General features: G+C 40.9%; 1 protein-coding gene across 8 annotated transcripts in view; it reads left to right on the forward strand.

Moving 5' to 3' along the window:
* The window catches only part of LOC104014005 (secretory carrier-associated membrane protein 1), a 92800-nt gene that overhangs the window by 18576 nt on the left and 47796 nt on the right, over positions 1–26428 (forward strand). For all 8 annotated transcript variants that reach the window (XR_015705884.1, XM_087762630.1, XM_087762631.1 and 5 more), the window contains exons 2-4: positions 5006–5083; positions 24056–24154; positions 24430–24541. Coding sequence is in view for 7 of the 8 variants with exons in the window: in XM_087762630.1 (XP_087618756.1) it covers positions 5006–5083; positions 24056–24154; positions 24430–24541 (289 nt within the window). In the remaining variant the exon portion in view is untranslated. The remainder of the gene's footprint in view (positions 1–5005; positions 5084–24055; positions 24155–24429; positions 24542–26428) is intronic.

A 26428-nucleotide genomic window follows, 5' to 3' on the forward strand; every position in this document is an offset into this window, starting at 1 on the left:
ATCTGAAATGACTGCACACAACTTCAGTGCACCAATAGCTACAGTATGGGTATGAAAAATAGCGTATTCTCAAATTCTGCTCTCTGCTTGATATGACTAATAGTTAAATAAAGACCAGAAACTCAAGGTGCTGAACTGGCAGGAGCTTGGGTGAGACAAGGCTGGAGAAGGAAGTGTGAACTGGAAAGAGGAAACAAAGAGTTGGGCGAGCAAGATGAGAATTACTGGGATCAGCACTCTGAGGAGCAGGGACTGGGACTGGCTGGGTGGCTGAAGACAATCAGGTTGTGGCAAGGAGTTAGTGCAAGGGCAGGTCAATTTTGGGCAGAAGTACTGGTCCACCAGGGCATAGCCTTCTTAGTCTGAGATTGGACCAGGCATTTTACAGTTGCTGCATTCAGCAGCTGACATCAGATATTTAAAGTCTGTCCCAGAAATTCCCGATCTTCTGTATTTGCAGAGGGTAACCCATTTTTTAATCACTTAAATCATGCAGCAGGTTGAGATCTCTGGATATTTGGTGGTTCCAGCCATGTTGGTGCTTTGTGTTCATGTCTGACATTATCACCTATTGGAACTTGTCTTTGTGGCTTTTTTTAAATATTAACAAACAAAAATAACTCGAAAATAATGCATTTTAACTTTATTATCTAGGTGGAATATCAAATATGGAAAAATAAGTTATGCCGGCCTAGACTTACTTATTCCTATAGAATATTAGTTTTTACTTTTTTAACCACTAGGATAATGTGTCATGCAACATACAAATTTGATAGCATTCATTTAAATGTCACTTTTTCTTTGAGTATGTGGTCCTGCACAACATTTGTTGTTCATGTTCATTACTCACACCCTGATTAACTTCTAAATTCAATGTTTTATTATTCTGCAGCAATAAGTACAAGTGCTTTGCAGTTATTGTCACTGCATCTAGATGAGTTGGCATTTGCTCCATTTTTAAAGTAAGATGCAATGAGTACAAGGTAAATGATTCACAGTAATTCTGTGTGTTCCTTGGGATGGCGGGTCTAATATTTTCAGAAATATTGAAAGTACCTTTTTGAGATATGAAGTGCAACTCCTGTTGGCATCAGTTGTTCACTGCACTGTATGTGTTCAGAACAATTCAAAGTCCAACAGCCTACATCTGGACATCCAGACTATGAAGATCTTGTTTCTTTCCATGCTGAGGCTAGTTCTAGCATTACAGAAGATCTCAGTGAATGAGTATAGGAGAGATGTGGATATCCAGGCTAGTATTTGCCACCTTCAACTATGAAGTTACTCTTCCTGTGATCTCTGGTTTACTTCTCCTTGAGTCTTCCAGCTTGTGGAAGAGATCAGGCCATGAACTTCTATTGAAGTCCAGACTGTATAATTGAGGTTTTCCGAGAGCAGAATTTGAATGCTACTTGGCATGGTGGAGTTCAATTTGTGTGTTGCAATACAACTATAATATTTTTTTTTACTAGGTAGTGAAACTTTTCTTATATAGAGGTGATGTTGAATGTCCTCTGAGTCATTGTTTGTTTTTTGTCTTCCCCCCCCCCCCCCACCTGCTGCTACTTTTGCAAACCATAGCAATATTTGGCAGAAGTATAGCAATTGTTAATTCAAAAGGAGAATAGACTTCTGATGGAGGGCTTCTTGCTGTACTTGCTGTGTGTATTTAAGCATATAACTTATTTCTAGAAGTAAGACTTTTGATTTAGTAAGCTTGTTTAGCTCAGCATACATTTCCTGTTATTCTTATTAGCCAGTGTTAGAATGTCACAATAGCTGTCTGAAGAGATCTAAGAAACTTTTTTCCCTGGTCTTCTCTAAAACACTCAGTAAAAAGGCTTTCTTTCATCAAATATTTATCATTGCATATCTTATTTCTAAATATAGACTGATCTTCTGAATTTGACCACTCTTTCCTGCTTTTTGGAAATCTGCTGCTGTTCAGTGGCTGCCTCATGAGTCTGATATGCCATTATTTGAATAACTAAACTTGTCCTTCACTGGCACAGTTGGGCTGAGTTAACTGGGTAGTAGTGCACTCTTCAAACAGAAGCTTAGTGTTGAAATGTGCTTTTTAAGTAACTAACTTAAAATACTAAGTACTATTTGAGTTTTAATAATGTAGGCATGGTGTTTCACTGTATGGCTGATGGTTAGCTATCACTAGTTTGATATGTGTCTACACTTGAACACTTTTCTGTGTGGAAGAGGCAATGATATGAAAGCATTTGTGGAGGGGGTACCATACTGAAAGCATGAGCAAAGAACAGAGCATTTTATGCTCTGTTAATTCACACTAACATGTAAAGGCTAGAGTAAGTGTACTGTGTCTGGTTAGGATGGAGTTAATATTTTTCATAGCAACCCTTATGGTGCTATGTTTTAGATTTGTAACCAAAACAGTGCTGGTAAGGCACGATGTTTCAGCTGTTACTGAAAGGTGCTTGTACAACATGGAGTCCTTCTCTGTTTTGCACTCTGCTTCCCTCCCCCCTGCTGGGAGTAGGTTGGGAGGGGACACAGCCAGGACAGCTGACCACAACTGACCAAAGAGATATTCCATGCCATATAGTGTCATGTTCGGCAATAACATTGGTGGTGGTGTTCCAAAGTAATCATTGCTCAGAGGCTGGCTGGGTGTCTGTTTGCTGGTGGGAGGTGGTGAGTGATTGCCTTTGTATCACTTAGTTTTTTTTTTTTTTTTTTTTCCCTTCTTCTCCCGCCCCCTTCCTCCCCCCCAATTGTCTTTTTTCTCAACACCCACAAGTTTTACTTGCTTTTGCCCTTCCAATTCTTTCCCCCATCCCACTGGAGAGGGGAGTGAGTGAGCAACTGGGTGAGGGCTTAGCTGTTGGCTGGGGTGGACCTGCCACAGTAAGTTAAAAGTTTCCAGCTGTATACAGCTTTCTACCATCCTGTATATTGAATTATGAAATTGTCTTTTTGTATTAATTTGTTTTAAGAAGTTCATCTTTTTTGATCTTGTACTAACAAGTCTAGTAAACTAATGCCTAATTCAGATATCAGATTTCATTCTTCCCTTAGTTTTATGATCTTTTTAGTCAGTGTTTCAAATAATTTATAGCTGAATTTTACAACAAATATTCTTTCCCCATCCACTTTCCCTTATTTTTGTTGTTCATCTGCACAATATTTTGTGCCAGTCCTTTAATGAAATGACATGTTACAAGAAGTTAGTCTATCAGTTTATACAAGACCTGATGAGATTTTAGTTGGAACAGTGCATTCAAGTCTAGGATGGTAACTAAAAATATGGCAAACTTGTGGGGGAGACTGTCACCAGGATGGCTTTATTGAAATCACTAATTATGGTATAAGTCAAATGCAGGAAAGCTGATTTTTAAATTGCATGTAATGTTTTGTATTCATTTAGAGAAAGGTTGTTTCTTGTTTAGTCGCTGTTAAAATACTGCTTTGCAGCTAAATGTGTGCTTTAGCCAAAAGTGGTAGCATTTTATGTGAACAGAAGGGTAGTTTTTATGTACATGTATGCACATGAATTTGATTAAAATATGCAACATATAATTTTTGAAGCAATGCTTTTCTTGTCTTAAACTTTTTAATAGTCAAAAGTATTTTTAATTGCCTCATTTTAATACATTTGTGACTATAGCTAGTGAAAGAACACTTGTTCTCATTTGCTGTATCCTTCAGGATTTTAGAGTTGATAGACATTCTTCCCTATTTTTTCTCTAGCTATAAACAAGTTGACTGCAGCCATTAAGAAAATACTATTCCTGCACCTGTAGATTAAGCTACTGCTGTCAAGACTAAGATAATGCTGTAATAGATGCTGATTCTAAGAATCTAGATTTTATTTTTAGTAGCTTAATAGTTTTTGTATTTATTTAAGTGTAGATTAAGTCAATTACTGTATTTTTTAAAGTAGACAAATATTGAGTTTTTAAATTTAATGGCCTTGAGGAAATGTAAATGTATATAAATGTAAATACTTTGTCCCAGTCTTTATCAGCTCTAGTTTGTTTTCTAATGTTGAACTACTGTTAAAATTAAGAAAATGTGTGTGTATATATACATAACAGTTATAAATAAGTGAATAGTATATTTATAGCTATTTTGTATGTTTGATATACATGTGAAATATTGTGCAATTGTTTTGTGTATTTATGTAAATATAAATGTAACTAACCATATCAAATAAGTGGATTTCTTAATTTTCAAGAAAACCCTCCTTTCATCCATTCTTATGTTCTGAAGATGCAAAAACTTTAAATTAAGCCACAGAAACAATGTAGTGGAACCAGGCATCACATGAAATATGTACAATTTTTCTTCATATGAAGTTAGTGTGGTCTATGATAGTGGGCACTTCTGCTCTTCTGCAGAATCAAGCCTGCCTATCTCTAGCACAGAGAAATGTTTCATTCCTGAAGTTGCTTTCTCAAGTGAAACCTTAAGCAGTCTTTTTTGCTGTAGAGTTCATTGGAGGAAAAAATTTCACCTTTTTCTTAATTTTACCACTTCAGGTAGAAGCTGAACCAGAGGTGCTTTTGGCGTTATGGGACACTGTTTCCTCAGCTCTCAGCTTCATTTTTCTGAAATGCTTTTCCTATTCCTGAAGGTGTTGGAGGTACTTCTGCGTAGGGAAAACCAAGAATTTACAGAAAGCTCTTTTCTTCTGTCGTGCTCTTTGGGTGTATAGTTGTGGAGTCCAGTGGTCAACATAGCAGGATACAGTTTTCTTCCCTTCTCTGTTGAGAGCTTTTTCCCTTATAAATCAAATGTATGACAGATGGAGTTTCTTTTAGACTGTGTTAATCTAATTTTGTAAGAAGCTCAGGATGGAATGATGTCATTTCAGGGTCAGAGGAAGAGGTGGATATTTACAGGCTTTTTTAGTGAAAACAAACTTTTTTTAGAGTTTTATATGACATAATGAGTTTTATATGATATAATGATATGTGTTGACTTGTTGCTTGTATACATATACATACATTTACAGAACTGTTTTCTCTTCTAGGATCCTTCTGTTACACAAGTGACAAGAAATGTTCCTCCAGGGCTAGATGAATACAATCCTTTCTCTGATTCAAGAACAGTAAGCACATTTATTTATTAATAATGCTGTTAATCTTTTTAGGTGAGATTTGTGGGATATTGTTTTCAGAGTTTGGGACTGATGTAAAACATACAAATTGGGGGACGAGAGGCTGGAGAGCAGCCCTGCAGAAAGAGATCTGGGGGTTTGGGTTGATGGCAAGTTGAACATAAGTCAACAGTGTGCCCTGGCAGCCAAAAGGGCCAACTGGGTCCTGGGGTGCATCAAGCACAGCGTAGCTAGCCAGTCGAGGGAGGTGATTGTCCCCCTCTACAATGCACTGGTGCGGCCCCACCTCGAGTATTGTGTGCAGTTTTGGGTGCCTCAGTATAAGAAGGACATCAAGCTATTAGAGTGTTTCCAGAGGAGGGCGACCAAGATGGTGAAAGGTCTCAAGGGCAAGACTTATGAGGAGCGGCTGAGGTCACTTGGCTTGTTCAGCTTGGAGAAGAGAAGGCTGAGGGGTGATCTCATCACAGTCTACAACTTCCTCAAGAGGGGCAGTGGAGGGGGAGGTGCTGATCCCCTCTCTCTGGTGACCAGCGATAGGACACGTGGAAATGGAATGAAGCTGCATCAGGGGAAGTTCAGACTGGACATTAGGAAAAGGTTCTTCACTGAGAGGGTGGTCGGTCACTGGAACAGTCTCCCCAGGGAAGTGGTCATGGCACCAAGCCTGTCAGAGTTCAAGGAGCGTCTGGACGATGCTCTTAGTCATATGGTTTAGTGTTAGGTAGTCCTGTGTGGAGCAGGGAGTTGGACTCGATGATCCTTGTGGGTCCATTCCAACTTGAGATATTCTATGTCAGGGGCTAGCTAGAGGTAATGGAAGATGTGTAAGGATAGATAGTCCTGTAAAGTATTTGGAGGATTCAGTGGGTAGGTTGACTTAAGTGAGCTTTGACCCCTTAAGGAAAGGTGGCTCCCTGAAAGGGGGCCAAAACAGAATCGAGTCTCTCCTTTGTTCAGTAAGACTTCTGGTAGCCTGTCTAAAGCAAGTAAAATTTAGAAAAGCATAAAAAGTGTATGAATGTGGCACACTTCCTCAGTGTCTTGCTTTTGATTTCCATTGCACTTATGAAAGTGCTGTTCACAATAAGAAAAACATTGCGTTTAAGCAACAGTCCACAGGCTATGAATAGCTGTGCTGTACTAAAAGGAATAATTTATGTCCGAGAAACACAGTTGGATTTTGCCTCTAATTTGTGTAGTTTTAATTTACCTTGTGCTTATTTTCTTGGGGGGGAGGAGGGATACAAGGAATGGGGTAGTAAATTGATACTGTAACAGCATTTCTCAGTAGTTACTTTTGATAGTAAAGATCTTGTGCAAGATCTGCAAAATGTATGGATGATTACTGTCTGTCACTATAATTTATAAACATTCAAATACTATATTTTTCAAATGTATGCTTATATTTCCTATGGCAAATCTGGTAGTGCTGATAGGGAATGTTGGTATTTGAGTCTTTGCAATGCAACAGTAAGGTTTCATACAGTGTTAAAATGCTAGACTGGAAGAAGCTGCTTTTTTTTTTTTTTTTTTTTGAGCTGGCAGCAATATTAAATAGTTCTCAGTTTTTTTTCTCCTAACTCACAATACCACAAACTGTATTTGATTTATTTTTCTGAAGCTTGAAGAGTTTCAAAATTGCTTTGTACAGACAATAAGTTATAAATGTCAGGTAGGTCTGTTTTAAAAACAGTAGGTCTTGTTTAAAAAACAAATTCTAGAGCTACTCTGACTTTTTTTATTATCTACTTATTTTAACGTGCAGCTCTGTGGGAAAAGGAAAACTGAAGTATATGGCTAAAGTTATCTGGCTTCTAACAGTCAGCTGTGCATATATAAATTCTAATCACTCGTTATAGATGTCATACAGAAAAATTGGGAGGATGGGGGAAATCTTGAAGTCAGTGTTCAGATCTACTGAATATGTGCTATGTTCATGCATTGTGATTCAATTAATAATCTATGGGATGTTACCAAATTCATAAAAACTGTCTATTGAATGAGCAGTTCTTTCTGCAGACGAAAAAAAGGAACTTGTGCAGGCTTTCTTTTTAGTAAAGTATATATTCAGCTAAGAGTGCAGTAGTAATCAACCTTTAGATTATACTTCCCTTCTTCTTTCTGTATCTTGTGGATGCTGACTATGTAAAGAAGTATTCCATAATTATATGCATTTGCAGGAATGTGCTTAGATACCTGAGGATATGCTCACAATTCCATGTGCTCACCTCTTTTCCTACCAGCTTTGTGTGCAAGAGAAGGGCATACTATGCCTGTACAAATGCGCATGCAACAGGACTAAGGGAAGATAAAGTGGAATTGAATGCCTTTAAGGATTGGATGAACAGAGGTAGAAATCAGGATCTGTGAATATTAGACTTGGAGGATTACAATGCCCATCAGGGTAGGGATAGAAATTACTCTGTTTTGTGTGCTGCTCAGAGCAAAAACATCCAGATAGTTTCCAGGGGCTTGGATTTGCTGCTGTTCTTTGTTCTGCCTTTGTTGGGAAGCTGAGCCATCTTGAACAGTTTTGTGCAGGTAATCTTACTTCTAACATTTGAAAACAATAATGGCACCAGTGAGCAGAAAGGATATATGCTGGTCATAGAAAAATATATCCTGGAGATTTGTGCTCTTCAGTTTGAGAATTACTGGCCTCTAAGACTTTAAATTATGTTTGTGTTTCACTACAAGTAACAGTGTGTAGTTGTAGTTTTTAAGGAAGCTGAGAATGGTATGCTTCAATTAGAAATCCAAATTTTTCCTGTTTATACATCTTAGCTAATGCTAAGATGGTATCTTAGTCTATAGCATTAACACAGCATTAACCTTCTTCCCCCTCCCCTCCAAATTCAAGTTAATAAAACATTCTGGTCTGGACAAATATTTCTCCATTGCAAATCCGGGCAGGGATATGTTTCTTCTGTGAGAAAGTGACTTCAAACTCTGAATACTGACAGTGATTATCTTAGCTGAGTTGTGTTCTCCCTTTGCCAAGGGAGATGCTGCCTATCAATTCTTTCTTGGTTAGCAGGATAGGACAGGAAAAAAAAAAAAGTAAATTGTATTTCTAAATTTATTTTTTTTTTTAGTATTTCAGTGCATTCACCTTTTCTCTGTCAACTTACATCTTTCACAACTGCAGTGGGAAATTGGTAGGAAAATAACATGTAAGACATAATGAGGAAAATGAATGGGCATAGGAGACTTTAGGTCTCAAGTGTCACCACCTTGATATCTAACATGAGAAATCAGGAGTCTTTCTTTTTTGGCTTCTTATCAAATTTCAAAGCTTGTCTTTTATTTTTGATTGTTAAACCAAACAAATTTTTCAGTGAATGGTAATAAATGTCAGACTAAATATCATTGCCTGCATCTTCAGTGGTTTTGTCTCCAGCTCTAACAGTTGCCATGGAGAGGACTTTGTCTTTTTTCAGGTTTCTGAAAACAACAAGGAACAGATGAGATTAGACAATTAGTATTTCTCCTTCATCATTTAATGAAACTACTGTTAAAGAAAGTTTAACTCTTCCAGCTTCTACAAGTGTGTATATATGTATACTGTGTGTATATATGTATAACATGTATAGAGGGTTTTGTTGTTGTTGTTCTTGGTTTTAAGAGGCATATTTAAATGTGGGGTTTTTTTTTTTTTTTTGGTAAATTCCTGGACAGTTCCTCTCCTCCTGTCTTGCATCCACACGCAGTGAGGTGTTTATAGGAAATCAGATTGATCAGGCTATACCTGGCTTCTTTTGGAAGTCTGTTCTTCCCCCCTGTTTCTACACCCCCCCCCCCCCCCCCCTTGAATAAACTACTTCACCCACATGGGAAAATCTATTCAAGAAAGAATTTCTTTTGAGTGTTTCTCTCTCTTATTTCTCTTCAGGAGAGGTCATATTAATTTGCTTTTTCTCCTAGTGCAGCTGTGACAGCAAGGCACATGCCAGGGCAGGTTAGGTTGGATATCAGGACAAACTTCTTCAGTGAAAGGGTAGTCAGGCACTGGAACAGGCTGCCCAGGGAAGTGGTTGAGTCCCCATCCCTGGAGGTATTTAAAAGACGGATAGACCTGGTGCTTAGGGACATGGTTTAGTGGTGGACTTGGCAGTGCTAGGTTAACGGTTGGACTTGATGATCTTAAAGGTCTTTTCCAACCTAAACGATTCTATGATTCTTTGAAATAAAAAGATCTATTCCAGAAAAACCATTTGGGGTAGGGACAAAAAGGGATGCTGTAGAGAGGTTGGTTAAATTTCAGGATATAAGTATCTTATTGTAATCTGTTAGTGAGGATCAAAAACCATGGATCTGTGAAGTAAAGTCTCTCTAAAAACAGTCAACTTGTACCACCCACATTTGGCCAGGGGAACTGTCATGATATTATTCAGTGATGGCTGGAGGTTATCACAGTCCTCGCAATACAAGTCTGACTAATTAGCGTTAAAGTTACACCCTTAAGAAGACAGAATTGCCAGCCATCTGTCTTGCTGCGAATGTCTTGTCAATCCTATCTAGTCTGTAAGTCAGTCAGGTTTCTGAAAACATACCTAAATCCCTAAATCTCTTCCATACCTAAATCCCTAAGCCACCAATAGCACTTGGACAGGCAACCAACACCCCATGGACAGACAGGTATGACAAAATATGTGCCAAGTCATAGGTTGCAAGGGACCTCTGGAGGTCATCTTTTTCAATCCCCCCTATTCAAAGTTGGTCACTAAGTCACATTGCTCAGCATCTTGTCCTGGTGAGTTTTGAATATATCCAGGGATAGATATCCTGTGATTTCACTGGGCAACCTGTCCCAGTGCTTGGCAGTTCTTGCAGTGAATTTTTCCCCCCTAATATCTAATTAGTTTGCTGTGTTCCAACAAATAATGTGCTGTGTAATAAAAGCAGCAGTATCTTTTCCCAGCAATCCCATGTGTATGCTGATCAATAAGGGAATCAAAATGTATGTTTCATTTCTTATACATAGTAAATTATATATTAATTAGGGCAGAATTCTACAGCATTAGCCTGATATGTGGATAAGCCAGACTTCGCTTCAGTAAGTATGAGATTAGGAAATGAAAGAATTCTTACAGGGTGACTGTGACATTCTTCTCAGGTAAGAAACACTGATCAAGCCTTGTTTTAAAATTTTCGTTATGCCTGATGTGGGGCCAAGTCTTCTAAGTTCCAGAAGGATGTATTGAACTGTTAAATTTGAGAGGGGAAGGAAGAGGCTTGACTTCTGATGCCCTGAAGCCACCTGAGAAGCCTATGTCTACCCATCTACTTCTGAGACAAAAGAAGACACAGTAGTTTTTGGGATGCTCTGGTATGAACTGCATAAGATGTTCGTGAAGGTTAAAGGAGTTACCTGGCAAATGCCAGATTCACTGGTTTCTTTCAAAGCTGCCTCAGCATTTTTTATTCCTAGAAATCCTATGTCAATAAAAATCAAAATAACATAGTATACTGAACAATGAGAATTCCTTTTCTGCTTATTTAATATTTATGGATCTCGGTGTCCTTATGAAATGTCCATTACTTCTCAAAACTGCAGTTACCTAGTTTAACATCTTCAGGTTTTTGATAGTTATTGACCAAGTATCTCTGTCCCACTTGCGTTTTTTGTGCTGATAAAACATTTGAGGTGACCTTAGAAAGTGGATGTTTGCTTTTGATTCTAAATAGCAAATCAGTTGCTCCTATAACTATCTCTAATATCACCATTTGGTAATAGTATTTCCTCAGTAAGATTTACGCTTACTATATACAATTTTTGTCTGTATTAAATTGATGTCCCTTGCCAACCTTTTTAAAACCTAAATCTGAGCTATTGCTTTCCAGAATGGTTTAAAAATGCCTCCAATTTTAGACTTCTTGCATCTCGTACAACAGAACTTATGCCATTTCAAACAGTTTTTCAATACAACAGCTTGAAAATACTTCTTCATTTCAGACTGTAAAGAACCTACTGTATGCTAGCTAACATACCAATGAGGATTTTTATTGGAATTGTTTTGGAGCTTTTTTATGAAGTTAGCTTAATTCTTAGTTGAGCAAACTTCAGAGATGGCAGTTAGAGCAAACCTGTGCTTACTGTATATTTTGGAAATTGATGTGAGACACTTGTGCAAATATACTTGTGGAATTTTGCTTTGTATTACCTTTTTAATTGTACGAAGAACCATCTGCCTTACTGTTTGTCTACTAGCCAATAAATGATTATTTCTTTGACTTTTATTGAGTATGTTTTAATTGCATGTATGAAGCAACGTTTGTTTTGAGTAACCCATTTGCATTAAGGCTTAGCATAACCTCTGTTCTCCCTGGTTCTTGTTTATTTGCCATGTATGCATTTTTATTGAACTTCTGTTTTTTTCCAGTGATTGCTGAAGAGATTTATAGGACAAAATAAATTATTTGTGGCTTTATGAAGAAATGGTTTCTGACAAAATGTTATCACAAATAACATTTTTTTCCTTTTTTCCTGTACCCTTTCCTTACTACCTATGTCAGTCCAATAATAATCAGTCTTGTGTGTTAGCTGGACTCTCTTTAAGTCCATGCAGTTCTCCAGATCTGCTATACAGTGCTAGAGCTTGAAGATGTACCTTCTTTGATTTCTCTTCAATACTTCTTGTTTCTAGGAAAATCCCAAACTGTACTGCTATGTCTTTTTTTTTTTTTGTTAATGATTTTCCAAGGCAGCTGGATACTTCTATTTGTTTCATGTTATGCAGCTGTGGGGTTTTTCTTCACTGCTGCTCAGCTTTGATTAGGGTTATAAAAATGAGTACTTCAGTTTGGTAGGAAGACTTAGTGCAAACTGCGTTTAAAATGGTTGCATACTACGGTGTTTTCTTCATTAGGTTCTTGATCTGTAGAATCATAGAATCGTTAAGGTTGGAAAAGACCCTTAAGATTGAGTCCAACCATTAACCTATCACTGCCAAGTCCACCACTAAACCATGTCCCTAAGTGCCATGTCTACCCTTCTTTTAAATACTTCTAGGGATGGAGACTCAACCACTTCCCTGGGCAGTTTGGGTTGGAAGGGACCTTTAAAGGTCATCTAGTCCAACCCCACTGCAATGGGCAGGGACATCTTCAACTAGAGCACGTTACTCAGAGCCTTGTCCAACCTGATCTTGAATGTTTCCAGGGATGGGGCATCTACCACCTCTCTGGGCAACCTGTTCCAGTGTTTCATCACCCTTATCGTAAAAAATTTCTTAGAAGATGGTTTATAATACCTGTGCCTGTCGTGCATTGAATTATGATCTTTAAATAATAACCTGGAAAAATGAGCACATTAAAGCAATATTGAACTTCCACCATTAGAGGTAGATTTGAGCACTGACATTCGTTCCCCTGTGCACACGTTATGAAGCTAAGATTTCATTCTTTATATATATCAACCTAGCAGAAATTCTGGAGTAGTACCCAGCAAAAATTAACAACAGATGTTGAGGCAGATATGTGATTTTTTTTTTTTTCCTTATCCTTTCCTTACAAGCTCTTCTCTCTATTTTTTCTTACATCGTGCGCTAATTCCAGCAAATGATGATATTAAATAACACATAAGTGATATTAAACACACAATAACTTTAATGGTGTAGACATACCTACTGTAGCTCAAAAATAGCTACTTTAGATGTACTATAAGAGACTAACTGCGCTGGCTTTTTGCTGCTTTTGATTTAAACAGTGTCAAGTGTGCTACTGGCATAAGACAGCCTTTAGAAAAGCGGAAGGTATTTTCAAAGAAAACTTAAGAGCTTAAGATCTGGCAAGCTAAGTGTGAAACTAAGGTGAGCTCAAAGCTGTGAGGAAAACCTTGTAGAACAACTTGGGAAAATTTCTTTCCCAGAAGCAGGAAGCTTCCATCATCTTTAAGGTTGTAAGAGTACTAATAGAAGATAATGATGTAGGAAAAAGCTAAATTGTTTCTTTACAAGGGAAGTGTCTTGAATTCTTAATAGAATAGGCTTTAGAGAAGCAATAACTTGCTAGAAATAGGTAGTATTCAGCTGAGTGTTAAGAAAACCACGATGGAAAATTGCTAAAGCATGAACTGGAATGTACCTCAGCTGGCCTTATACCAGAGGAAGGAAAAGTGATGGCTGTCACACTTGCTATAGAAAAAGCTCTTAAAAGGATTCAAGAAATTAAGAGGCCAGAAGGTACAAGGTCTTTACTGGGCAAGTAGAAGGGGAAGTCTACTACTCATAGATGTTGGTTGGTTGGTTGGGTTTTTTGTTTGTTTTAGCAGAACTCTACACATACAGAGGCTTTAACCTTCAAAGAGACATGGAAGTTGCCTTGACTGCTGAGTCATTCCTGCATTAAGTAATGGACTTTAGTGCACAGATCTGACAACATGAGACTCGGGACAGCTGCTTCCTTGTGGTGCTTGAAGAAATAAGCCTGGAGTGTCCTCCTTCATGTTAATATAGTGATATGGCTGTATGGTTTTTTGGGGGGCTGAGGCCCGAAGGAAGATCATAATCCCAGTCATATTATTACAGAGTATCTAAAATTCCTAATCGTGTGCTATCCTTGACAAAGTCAAGGTAGCCTTTCGGTTGCAAACCTCTGTGATGGTCATGACTGTCCAAATACTCAAGGCAGTCATACTGGTTACTATAAGGATATGTGGAATGTGAGAGCATCTGTTTCACTCAGGTTATAGACCCTTTCAGTTTAAAGGGAGAAATAAATAACAGGGAAAGTGATAAACAAAACCAGACAGAAACACAAACCAGATAGATAAGTGATATCAGAGACATAAAGTAACAGTAAAACTCTTCAGCTGCTAATTGATGGGTGTCCTGGTTTCGGCTGGGATAGAGTTGATTTTTTCTTCCTAGTAGCTGGTATAGTGCTGTGTTTTGGATTTAGTATGAGAATAATGTTGATAACACACTGATGTTTTAGTTGTGGCTAAGTAGTGCTTACGCTAGTTAAGGACTTTTCAGCTTCCCACGCTCTGCCTGGTGCACAAGAAGCTGGGAGGGGGCACAGCCAGGACAGCTGACCCAGACTGGCCAAAGGGCTAGTCCATACTGTATGACATCATGCTCAGTATATAAGCGGGGGAGAGTTGGCCAGGGGGCAGCGATTGCTGCTCGGGGACGTGCTGGGCATCGGTCGGTGGATGGTGAGCCAATTGCATAGTGTATCACTTGCTTTGTATGTTATTATTATATTATAATATATTATTATTACTATTACTGCTATTCTATTTTATTTTACTTCAGTTATTAAACTGTCTTTATCTCAACCCACGAGTTTTCTCACTTTCACCCTTCCAATTCTCTCCCCCATCCCACTGGGGTGGGGGGAGTGAGCGAGTGGCTGTGGTGGTGCTTAGTTGCTGGCTGGGGTTAAACCACGACAGTCCTTTTTGGCGCCCAATGTGGGGCTCGAAGGGTTTCAGATGATAACAAATTAACCAGAGTGTATTAAGGAATTTGTGTCTGTTAGCAGTTGCCGGTCATAATATTGATTCATCTGTTCTCGGTATTAGTCTACCTGATTTGCACCATGCTCTTGTTTTTGCAGTACGTGTTAAAGATTGGTGTTGGGTTTTGCAGTTTGCTGTGCTCTGCAGTGATTAGTGATGTTTTGCCTGGGAGATTTGTTATTAAAACACTGACCTTGAGCATTATCTGGTATTTGGGTTCTGTAGTGAAGCCATTACTGTACTTCGGGTACCACCTCATGGAGACAATTAACAATTATACCTCTTCCTCTGAGAGGCTTTCTGTGGAGGACATACAGAATGGCACCTTCGTTGCTTTCTTCTATGATGTTTCCTCCTTCAATACAACAACTTTTCAGTATCATCTTGAACATCCTTGGGTAGTTAAGATATATCTATTGGTAGTTCTTGGGAATATTGTTTCGGTTTTGTCTAAGGTTAATAAGCAGTTTAAGAATATCATCCAGAGATCTGCTCCAAGGCTGGATAGTTATGAGTGGCAGGGTGTGTGGGAGACCGTGGGCAAGTACCTAGGACAGTGGGCACCTCCAATGTTTTGGAACTTCACCCCTGAACAAGTGCAGAATCCTGAAAAACTAGTAAAGTATTTGTATATGTTGTCACCCTGGCAACTCCAGAGAGACACAAATCACTGCAACGTGCTGGGGCCTGGCCCATGCCTACCGAGCCCTATTCAACACTATTCAGAACCCTCAAGGGGAAGAGAAGGTCTCTGGATCTGACGACAAAATGACAGATGCTGCGGCTGTGCCAGCCCCTATGACAGGCGCTGCGGCTGAACCAGAGAACCAGCCCGTGCCAGTATCAGTTGCCCCTATACAGAAGAAAAAATACACAAGAAGATCAGCTCGTTTAGTAAGGACTGATGATGAGCCAGGGCCATCATGAGAACAGGAGGAGGAAGAGGCAGAACCCATAAATGAGATGGTAACAACCCAATCCCTGTCCCTGAGTGAGCTACGAGATATGCGAAAAGATTTCAGTCGTTGTCCAGGCAAGCACATCATCACCTGGCTGCTCCGATGCTGGGATAATGGGGCCAGTAGCCTGGAATTAGGGGGTAGGGAAGCCAAGCAGCTGGGATCCCTTTCTAGGGAAGGGGGCATTGACAAAGCGATTGGAAAAGGGGCGAAAGTCCTCAGCCTTTGGAGGCGACTCCTGTCAGGTGTGAAGGAAAGGTATCCCTTCAAGGAAGATGTTCTATGTCACCCAGGCAAGTGGACCACCATGGAGAGAGGTCTCCAGTACCTGAGGGAATTAGCTGTGCTGGAAGTGATTTATAATGACCTGGACAACAAGCAGTTATCCAAAGATCCAGATGAAGTCCAGTGCACACGACCCATGTGGCGGAAGTTTGTACGGAGCGCACCATCATCTCACGCAAATTCATTGGCAGTAACAACCTGGAAAGATGAAGAGGGACTGACGGTGGATGAAATGGCTAGCCAACTCTGACAATAGGAAGAAAGTCTCTCTTCCTCCCTACGGGCCTGCATCTCGGCTGTGGAGAAACTGTCCCAGGAGGTCCAGCAACTCATAGAGGATATATCCTACTCCTCACCTGTACGGACCAGTATCTCAGCCATTAGGAGTAAGCGTCCCTCTGCTCAAGAGAGACGATATAGTGGATACACACCACGGGCCACCCTGTGGTTTTATCTGCGTGACCACAGAGAGGACATGAGGAAGTGGGATGGAAAATCTACCTCGACCCTAGAGGCACGGGTACGTGAATTGCAAGGAAAAACAGCTACAAAAGGCGGTTCTCCCAGGAAAATTGCTGCTCCAGTTTCCAGTGAGCAGTTCCCCAGACAGAGCAGAAGGGGTGATTTTGTTTCCAATCTTAATAAAGGGATTTTTAATTTGCATTTACAAGAAGTGAGTAACGAATGCTATGACCAGGACTAGGGGGGCCCTGCCTCCAGCCAGGTGGGGGAAAGGGACAACCAGGTTTACTGGACTGTGTGGATTCGATGGCCTGGCACATCAGACTCACAGGAGTAGAAGGCTCTAGTGGACACCTGTGCACAGTGTACCCTAATGCCATCAAGCTATAAAGGGGCAGAACCCATCTGTATTTCTGGAGTGACAGGGGGATCCCAAGAGCTGACTGCATTGGAGGCTGAAGTGAGCCTAACCGGGAACGAGTGGCAGAAGCACCCCATTGTGACTGGCCCAGAGGGCCCGTGCTTCCTTGGCATAGACTACCTCAGGAGAGGGTATTTCAAGGACCCAAAAGGGTACCTGTGGGCTTTTGGTATAGCTGCCTTGGAGATGGAGGAAATTAAACAGCTGTCTACCCTGCCCGGTCTCTCAAAGGACCCTTCTGTTGTGGGGTTGCTGAGGGTCAAAGGACAATGGGTGCCAATGGCCAACACAATGGTGCACTGGCAGCAATATCGCACCAACAGAGACTCCCTGATTCCCATCCATAAGCTGATTCATCGACTGGAGATCCAAGGAGTGATCAGCAACTCTCGCTCACCTTTTAACAGTCCCACATGGCCAGTGCGATAGTCTAATGGAGAGTGGAGACCAAGAGTAGACTATCGGGGCCTGAATGAAGTCACGCCGCCGCTTAGTGCTGGACATGCTAGAACTTCAATATGAACTGGACTCACAGGCAGCCAAGTGATATGCCACAATTGACATCGCTAATGCATTTTTCTTAATCCCTTTGGTGGCAGTGTAGGCCACAGTTTGCTTTCACTTGGAGGGGCCTCCAGTACACCTGGCATCAACTGTCCCAGGGGTGGGAACACAGCCCCACCATTTGCCATGGACTGATCCAGACTGCACTGGAACAGGGTGGGGCTCCGGAACACCTGCAATACATTGATGACATCATCATGTGGGGCAATACAGCAGCAGAAGTGTGTGAGAAAGGGAAGCAAATAGTCCAAATCCTTCTGGAGGCTGGCTTTGCCATAAAACAAAGTAAGGTCAAGGGACCTGCACAGGAGATCCAGTTTTTAGGTCCCAATGGATGTGATCAACAAAATAACAGCCATGTCTCCACCAACCAGGAAAAAGGAAACACCAGCTTTCTTGGGCGTTGTGGTTTTTGGAGAATGCATATTCCAAATTACAGTCTGATCGTAAGCCCTCTCTATCAAGTGACCTAGAAGAAGAATGATTTCAAATGGGGCCCTGAGCAATAATAAGCCTTTGAACAAATTAAGCAGGAGGCAGTTCATGCAGTCGCCCTTGGGCCAGTCCGGGCAGCGCAAGATGTAAAAAATGTGCCCTACACCGCAGCTAGGGAGAATGGCCCTACCTGAAGCCTCTGGCAGAAAGCACCAGGGGAGACTTGAGGTCGAACCCTAGGGATACAGAAGATCCGAGGCTGGCTATACTGCAACTGAAAAAGAGATATTGGCAGCATATGAAGGGGTTCGAGCCGCTTTGGAAGTGGTTGGTACTGAAGCACAGCTCCTCCTGGCACCCCGACTGCTGGTGCTGGGCTGGATGTTCAAAGGGAGGATCCCCTGTACACATCATGCAACTGATGCGACATGGAGTAAGTGGGTCGCACTGATCACACAATGGGTTCAAATAGGAAACCCCAGTCGCCCAGGAATCTTGGAAGTGATCATGGACTGGCCAGAAGGCAAAGATTTCGGAATATCGCCAGAGGAGGAGGTGACGCGTGCTGAGGAGGCCCCACTGTATAATAAACTGCCAGAAAATGAGAAGCAATATGCCCTGTTCACTGATGGGTCCTGTCGTCTTGTAGGAAAGCATCGGAGGTGGAAAGCTGCTGTATGGAATCCTGTACGACAAGTCGCAGAAACTGCTGAAGGAGAAGGTGAATCGAGTCAGTTTGCAGAGGTGAAAGCCATCCAGCTGGCTTTAGATATTGCTGAACAAGAAAAGTGGCCAATGCTCTATCTCTATACTGACTCATGGATGGTGGCAAATGCCCTGTGGGGGTGGCTGCAGCAATGGAAGCAGAGCAACTGGCAGCGCAGAGGCAAACCCATCTGGGCTGCCACACTGTGGCAAGATATTGCTGCCTGGGTAGAGAACCTGGCTGTAAAAGTATGTTACATAGATGCTCACGTACCCAAGAGTTGGGCCACTGAAGAACATCAAAACAATCAGCAGGTGGATGAGGCTGCTAAGATTGAAGTGGCTCAAGTGGACCTGGACTGGCAACATGAGGGTGAATTATTTCTAGCTTGGTGGGCCTATGACACCTCAGGCCATCAAGGAAGAGAAGCAACATACAAATGGGCTCGTGATCGAGGGGTCGACTTGACCATGGACACTATTGCACAGGTTATCCATGAATGCGAAACATGCGCTGCAATCAAGCAAGCCAAGTGGTTAAATTCTCTCTGGTATGGAGGACGATGGCTGAAATATCAATATGGGGAGGCCTGGCAGATTGATTGTATCACACTCCCACAAACCCGCCAAGGCAAGCGCCATGTGCTTACAATGGTGGAAGCAACCACCGGATGGCTGGAAACATATCCCGTGCCCCATGCCACTGCCCGGAACACTATCCTGGACCTTGAAAAACAAGTCTCATGGCGACATGGCACCCCAGAAAGAACTGAGTCAGACAACGGGACTCATTTCCAAAACAATGTCATAGACTCCTGGGTCAAAGAGCATGGCATTGAGTGGGTATATCTCATCCCCTATCATGCACCAGCGTCTGGGAAAATCGAACGATACAATGGACTGTTAAAGACTACACTGAGAGCAATGGGAGGTGGGACATTCAAACAGTGGGATACACATTTAGGAAAAGCCACCTGGTTAGTCAACACTAGGGGATCTGCCAATCGAGCTGGCCCTGCCCAATCAAGACTTTTATGTACTGTAGAGGGGGATAAAGTCCCCGTAGTGCACCTAAAAAATATGCTGGGGAAGACAGCCTGGGTTACTCCTGCCTCAGGCAAAGGCAAGCCCATTCATGGGATTGCTTTTGCTCAAGGACCTGGGTGCACTTGGTGGGTGATGCAGGAGGATGGGAAAGTCTGATGTGTACCTCAAGGGGGTGTGATTTTGGGTGAAAATAGCCAATGAACTGAACTGTATAATGTTAGTTGCTATATAATACTGGATGTCATCACTTCTATGGTGGCTATATGCCATATCAACAGTATACAGTAAGAATCACCCAGATTAATGAAGAATGAGCTTTGAGGAAACGGAGCAAGGTGCAGTGGTGATGGAACCAGAACTGACTTCAGCATGCAACAATCCAACACCACACACCATCTTTCCTGCCCTGAAAGACTGTTATGATGGATGGAGCCCAAAGTCATGGACTGAATGAACTCAACAAACATTTGAGAGGGATAGCCTACAGATTAAGGAAATTATATCTATGTGTGTGTGTATCTATATACCTATCTCAAATGCCTGGAAAAGTGGTGGTGATCAATTGGAATGTATTGGAAAGGGTAGTACCTGGGCATGATGTATATGGTATGGAATAAGGGGTGGATACTGTCCTGGTTTTAGCTGGGATAGAGTGTTTGGGGTGCTAGCAACTGGAGGGATCAGTGCATTTTCCTCTCTGTGTATATGTGTAATTCACTAGCAAACTTCAAGCTGGACTAGCTGGCAAATAGGAGGAAAACCTGTCTCTGGGAAGACTCAAAGTCTGAGTCAAAAGTAAGTAAGGGAGTCCAGGGTCTGGGCCTAGATATATGGTAAGCTGAGAGCCTGTGCTGGTGTTTGAGGGAGCTGTGAGGATGGGGGATGCTTGTGAGACTAGTGTTTGAGTGCATGAATCTGCTAGTGAACATCAAGCTGGGCTAACTGGCAAACAGGAGGAAACTTGTATACCAGGTAAGAGGGCCCCGGATCCAGGGAGGTATATCAGACAGGCTGAGGGCCCGTGCTCATGTCTGAAGGATCTGCAGTTGTTGGTGTGCTTGTAAATCTGGAGAGTGAGGCATGTGTTTTTCAATAGTGAACTTCAGTGCTGATCAGCTGGAGAGGAGGAATGGGAAATGACTCTGTGTACCTATATTTTATGTAGTTCTGATAGCGTGGGGGTGTTGTTAAAGGCAGTGCCCTGCCTGTGGTAGCTTGTGTCCTTGGTACATGTGGTTGTGTGTGTATTTGTTTGTATCTCTGGGATATGCACTCAATCTTGCTACTAGCCAGACCTCGAAACAGGAAAGCAGCAGCTGTATCTGTCAGCCTGGGATGGAGAGCCCTCAGAGGTGTGCTGGACCTAGGCTCCAGCAGTTGGAAAGGAGGAGTCCCCAGGTCTCAGAGTCTGCTGGAAGAGGTAGCTTTTATAACATCTCTTAATAGCATTTGTCCCCCAGCCCCCCTTGACTTTCTTAGGATTCCAGGATGCACAGCCCTTGCTACAAATCACTGTTTTAGTCTGTCTTCTTCCAGGGAGCACAGACTTTTAGTGGACAGCAATTCTAACACTGTATAGGTGGCCAGATAGCATATAGTGGAACCTAAACGATGCAGAAATCTGAATCCAAAGAATCTTGTACATAATTAGTTCCTTATATTAATGTCATCTATCATGTATGCTGTTGGCTAGCATCTTTGATTATGTATCTCTAATGAGCTTTCTGTTTGGTTCCTTTATTCATAAGCATATATGCATGTCCCAGTCATTAGCAGCACTGCAGGCTGTTTGGACAAAGTGTCTTTCAAGGATAAGTATCTTTGAGTTCATTGTTCAAATATTTTCTAGTCTGCCAATCCACCTTTAAACACTATTACAGGTGTCTATGAAGGGCTACTGGAATCCTTACTGGAGATTGTGGGCAGTCTTGCTCATTAGTCTAGCAGGCAGCTGCTTAGCAGTTATGCTTTCAAAGCTATTGTTACTTTAGCCACAGAGCTACAATAATCAGACTTTTTTGGGGCTTTTCTGGCATTGCTCTGGCCTACAATGCATAATGCATAGAGTTTTTGTTCAGTAGCAATTTGTTACTCTGGTGCAGGGTTTGTATCTTATGTTTGAAGCAGTTGATAAGATTCTTGATGGTTGTCTAGGAGTTCTTGTACAAGAGACTTTTGTCCTTATCACAGAAGGCTCCGACATACGGAATAGCATTATTAACTGTCTTTAACCAACTTTGGCTATTTTCATCCTAGGACACTGAGTAATCTTTTTTATGATGAAAAGCTTAAATCACTGAGTATTTCTGAGAAATGAGACCTCTCTGATACCTCAGTATTCTGTTAGGAGCTGATGTATAAGGTGGAAAGATAATTTTGAAATGCTGGAATCAGCTGATGTTGCTGAGATGTGCTGCAATATTACACACAGAGGTGGAGTTTACTCAGGCATGATGTTTTCTCCTCAGTGTATTGCGTTTGTGCATTTCAGAAGATGGTTGGTGTATTGGGTTTCGGTGGCAAGGTTTTGGTAGCACGGGGGTTATAGGCGTGGCTTCAGTGAGAAGCTGCTAGAAGCTTCCCCTGTGTCCGATAGAGCCAGATCCAGCCGGCTCCAAGACGGGCTTGCCGCTGGCCAAGGCTGAGCCAATCAGCGATGGTGGTAGCACCTCTGTGATAACATATTTAAGAAGGGGGAAAAAACTGCTGTGCAACAGCAGCTGGGAGAGAAGAGTGAGAATATGTGAGAGAAACAACCTTGCAAGACACCAAGGTCAGTGAAGAAGGAGGGGGAGGAGGTTCTCCAGGCACCAGGGCAGAGATTCCCCTGCAGCCCATGGTGAAGACCATGGTGATGCAGGCTGTCCCCCTGCAGCCCATGGAGGTTAATGGTGGAGCAGATATCCACTTGCAGCCCATGGAGGACCCCATGCCAGAGCAGGTGGATGTGCCCAAAGGAGGCTGTGACCCTGTGGGAAGCCCTCACTGGAGCAGGCTCCTGGCAGGACCTGTGGACCCATGGAGAGAGGAGCCCACGCTGGAACAGTTCATGAAGAACTGCAGCATGTGGGAAGGACTCATGTTGGAGAAGTTTGTGGAGGACTGTCTCCCGTGGGAGGGACCCCATGCTGGAGCAGGGGAAGAGAGTGAGGAGTCCTCCCCCGAGGAGTAAGGAGCAGCAGAGACAACGCGTGATGAACTGACCGCAACCTCCATTCCCCATCCCCCTGCACCACTCAGAGGGGAGGAGGTAGAGGAAATTGGGAGTGAAGTTGAGCCCGGGAAGAAGGGAAGGGTGAGGGGAATGTGTTTTTAAGATTTGGTTTTATTTCTCATTACCCTACTCTGGTGGTGATTGGCAATAAATTAAATTAATTTCCCAAGTGGAGTCTGTTTTGCCCATGATGGTAATTGGTGAGTGATCTCTCCCTGTACCTATCTCGACCCACAAGCTTGTCATTATATTCTTTCTCCCTTGTCCAGCTGAGGAGAGGGAGTGATAGAGCAGCTTGGTGGGCACCTAGTGTCCAGCCCGGGTCAACACACCAGAGTTGGAAAAGATACAGATAAGCTGGACCAAGTCATAATTTGCCAAGTTAGTGGTTTTCAGTTGATTCCTGCTTTGTTTTAAGGTGCTTTTAGTATTTAAAACATCACACTTCTCACCATATTTTTGTTCTTGATTTCAGTCTGATTAGGAACAAGTGGTTCTCTGTCTTAAAAGATCACAGAACAGGGAAGTCTTTCATGTTGCAAGCTCTACACAAAGAAAGATGTGAATTGTAGTTTTCTCCCAAGCATATTTAAGAATAAAATAACATCATAGTAGGGCTATACTGGTCTGCTTTGGTAAAGTTCAGTTCATAACTTTAATCTAGGCAGTAGTAGTTTCCTTGGTTTGATAGGTACTGGTTAACATTGTGTATGATAGAGAGATGTAGAGAAAGTCAGAGGAGATGACAAACAGGAATAAGCAGGAGAGGATTAAAAAAAAAAACAAACCCTAAACAGAAAAACCCGAGCTACTAAAAGCTTCTTTTAAGATATGTTCTTATAGGTAACGACCAAGTGACCAAATTGCTAGTGGTACTTGAAACTAGATACTACAGTACATACTGGTGGAACAGTTAAGCAATAGATTGTGGATCCTGAATTGGAAAATTTAATACAGTATATTGCTTCTCTAGTTAACCAGGTGATATAAGCCTTTGTTAAGTAGAAAGCTCTGGAAGACATTAATAATAAATGACATCGTGTTTGAGAATATGAATAGATCACTGTTAAATCCTGCAGTTCTCTTAAACAATAACTGTCCTTATTCATATTCATGTCTGAACAAAATTAAAATTCTATTTACTTTCTACTGATTCATAAAATTCCATGTGTGTTTATGGCAAGTAGTGCAGTGTAAAAAACAAATAAGCAGAACGCTGCACCACAGAATATAGTTATCTTCTTTTTCCTAAAGGTTATAAATATTGCAGGCAGCATATCGGATTTTCAGTTTATCAGTAACACTTCCTTTAAAACAACTGGATTAGTTCTTACAAAGTTAATGAAAATATGTTTATTAGAATAGGAGACTGTTTCCCTATAATTGTCTCTTGTTTTCTTAGCTTCCTCCAGGAAATGTGAAAATGCCTAATGTATCCAGTACCCAGCCAGCAATAATGAAACCAACAGAAGAACCACCTGCTTACACACAAATTGCAAAGGTTTGTCTATAACTTTCAGGCACTAGGTTCCTTTCAATTATAATCATATAAATACACTTCTGGAATAGTGTCTTTTATAAATAAGCATTGCTTTCCTGATGATTTATGAAAATAAATACTGCCTTTAAGTAATCAGTTACTGCATGAATTCGTGTAATATTAGGTCAATCTTCATCCATAACTGGAAATGCTTAATTATGGAAAATAGACTTGGAATATTTATTTTGTGTTTGTATTTTTTTAAATCAATATCTAATGATGCTTGTTTTGTTCAGGAGCATGCCTTGGCCCAGGCAGAACTGCTAAAGCGTCAAGAAGAACTGGAAAGAAAAGCAGCTGAACTAGATCGCAGAGAAAGGGAAATGCAGAGTCTCAATCAGCAGGGGGGTATGCATGAAAAAAATACTTTTTTAAATTGCAGAAATTTCACTTTTTCTTAGAAACTCTTTTAGTTTTACAGTGATGATGTGAAACAGATCAAAGAGGGGTTTTTATAAACTCTTCAGGAAAAGAAAATTTATCTCCTTTGGGACAATGCATACAGTGAATAAAAACTGGCCTGGCCTGTGCAAATTTTCACAGCAAAACTTTTAAATGTGGCCTATGTTACATGTTGCTCTCTGCTATCAGCTATTTTTATTCTAGGTTAATATCTAAGTAATACTATTGAATAGAAATGGAGCGGTTTGAGAAGAAGTAAAAGTAACTTCATAAGTAACATCTCTTTGATTTCTCTTCTGTCAGTATTTATAGCTGTAGGAGAACTTTCCTGTTTTGAAACATTTTCTTTTGCTGTGTTACAGACACAATATTCTATGCAAATAGCAGAAAGATTTATTCTATTCTTAATCTTTTATTAATTTTTCATATGACACTTTGGAACCCATAATCAAGATCCGTATCTCATTTTGCCACAAACTATGTGTGCTGTGTGAAACCATCAGTTTTCATACTGCAATTTCACAAACGAGAAGATTTACATCCTCTTAACTGAAGATACTTTGCTAGAAGTAGATCTATGGGAATATTCCTTTTCAAAAGGAAGAACTTCAGACTGAAGTTAGAAAAAAACCTAAACAAAACAGCAGTACAATTCCAGATTGCGTAATCGCTTAGTAATTCAAATTCTCAGGGAACTTTATGCCAGTCATATGCTAGGATCTGGGAATGGGGAATTGCTATTCTTCTTCTAAGGAAAAGAATCATGGTGATATTGTCTCTACATTAAACCATTTTTATTTTCTCAGTATTTATTCTTTTCAGTCTCTTTATTAAATCTCTGTACCTCTTCTCCCAGATAATGATTTTTTTGGTTGTTTTTTCATTTCCTTTTCCATATATTGCTCTTCATCTAATTTCACTAACTTATATTGATGGTCTGGATTGATTATTTGTCTCTTCCAGGCTTCAGGGACAGTTTTGTTCATCTATATCATAGGGAACATAACTGATACCAAATGCGTGTTTCAGGATGTTTCTAAAATGGGTATTTACTGTGTTATTAGGTTGCAATTGTTCACATCAAAGTGCTTGAAGAGTCCATGAAGAATCTAAAGGATTCTTTAGGAAGGCTGAATAGAGAAGAGAGTGCTTTTAAAGCTTTAAAGAGGATATTGGGTTTTTACCAAATGACTGCATAAAAGATGCTGCAAATCAGAAATTGTATGTTGTGACTGAGGAGAAAAATATTCTTTTCCTTTTGATTTTTTTTTTCTTTTGCACACTCATTCGAACTCCTTTGGAAACACTGTAGAGATGTTTTGATTGGAGGGCAAGGTCTTTTGCAACAGTACTCTAGCTATTTGCATTCAATTTAAGATACTGGCTGCACATCTAGGACACTGTCATCATATGCAATTGACTACAGTGCAAAGATCTTCAAGCTGGTAGGTCTGCTCAGCTCAATGCCTTCGGTCTTCTCTGCTCAGGTCCTGTGCAGTATTGCACTTGAGCTTATTAAAGTGTGCTGCTTCCTATTTCAGCTAGTCCATTTGGGCATGCCTGAAAATCCCTTTCTGGGCTTGCATGAAGCTAGTTTGGGGGTGTCTGCATTCATAGTGTAGGCATGCCATTGAAGTTATGTTAATAGGCCTTGAGATGGTAACTTGTTGTGTTGAATGAAATAACTCTGAGCTAGCTCTTTGCTTATCAAGATACAATCTTGGAATATGAGTATCCAAAGTGTATTTAGAAAAAGGCCACTTGGTTTTTGATCTCAAAGCATCTCACCAAGCTGTAATTTTCAGTCTTAGTTGAAAATTTTGAAACCTGTGT

This window comes from Nipponia nippon, unplaced genomic scaffold (genome assembly GCF_047370975.1).
Source record: "Nipponia nippon isolate SJK-2023a ecotype South Korea unplaced genomic scaffold, ASM4737097v1 scaffold_26, whole genome shotgun sequence".
NCBI lineage: Eukaryota > Metazoa > Chordata > Aves > Pelecaniformes > Threskiornithidae > Nipponia > Nipponia nippon.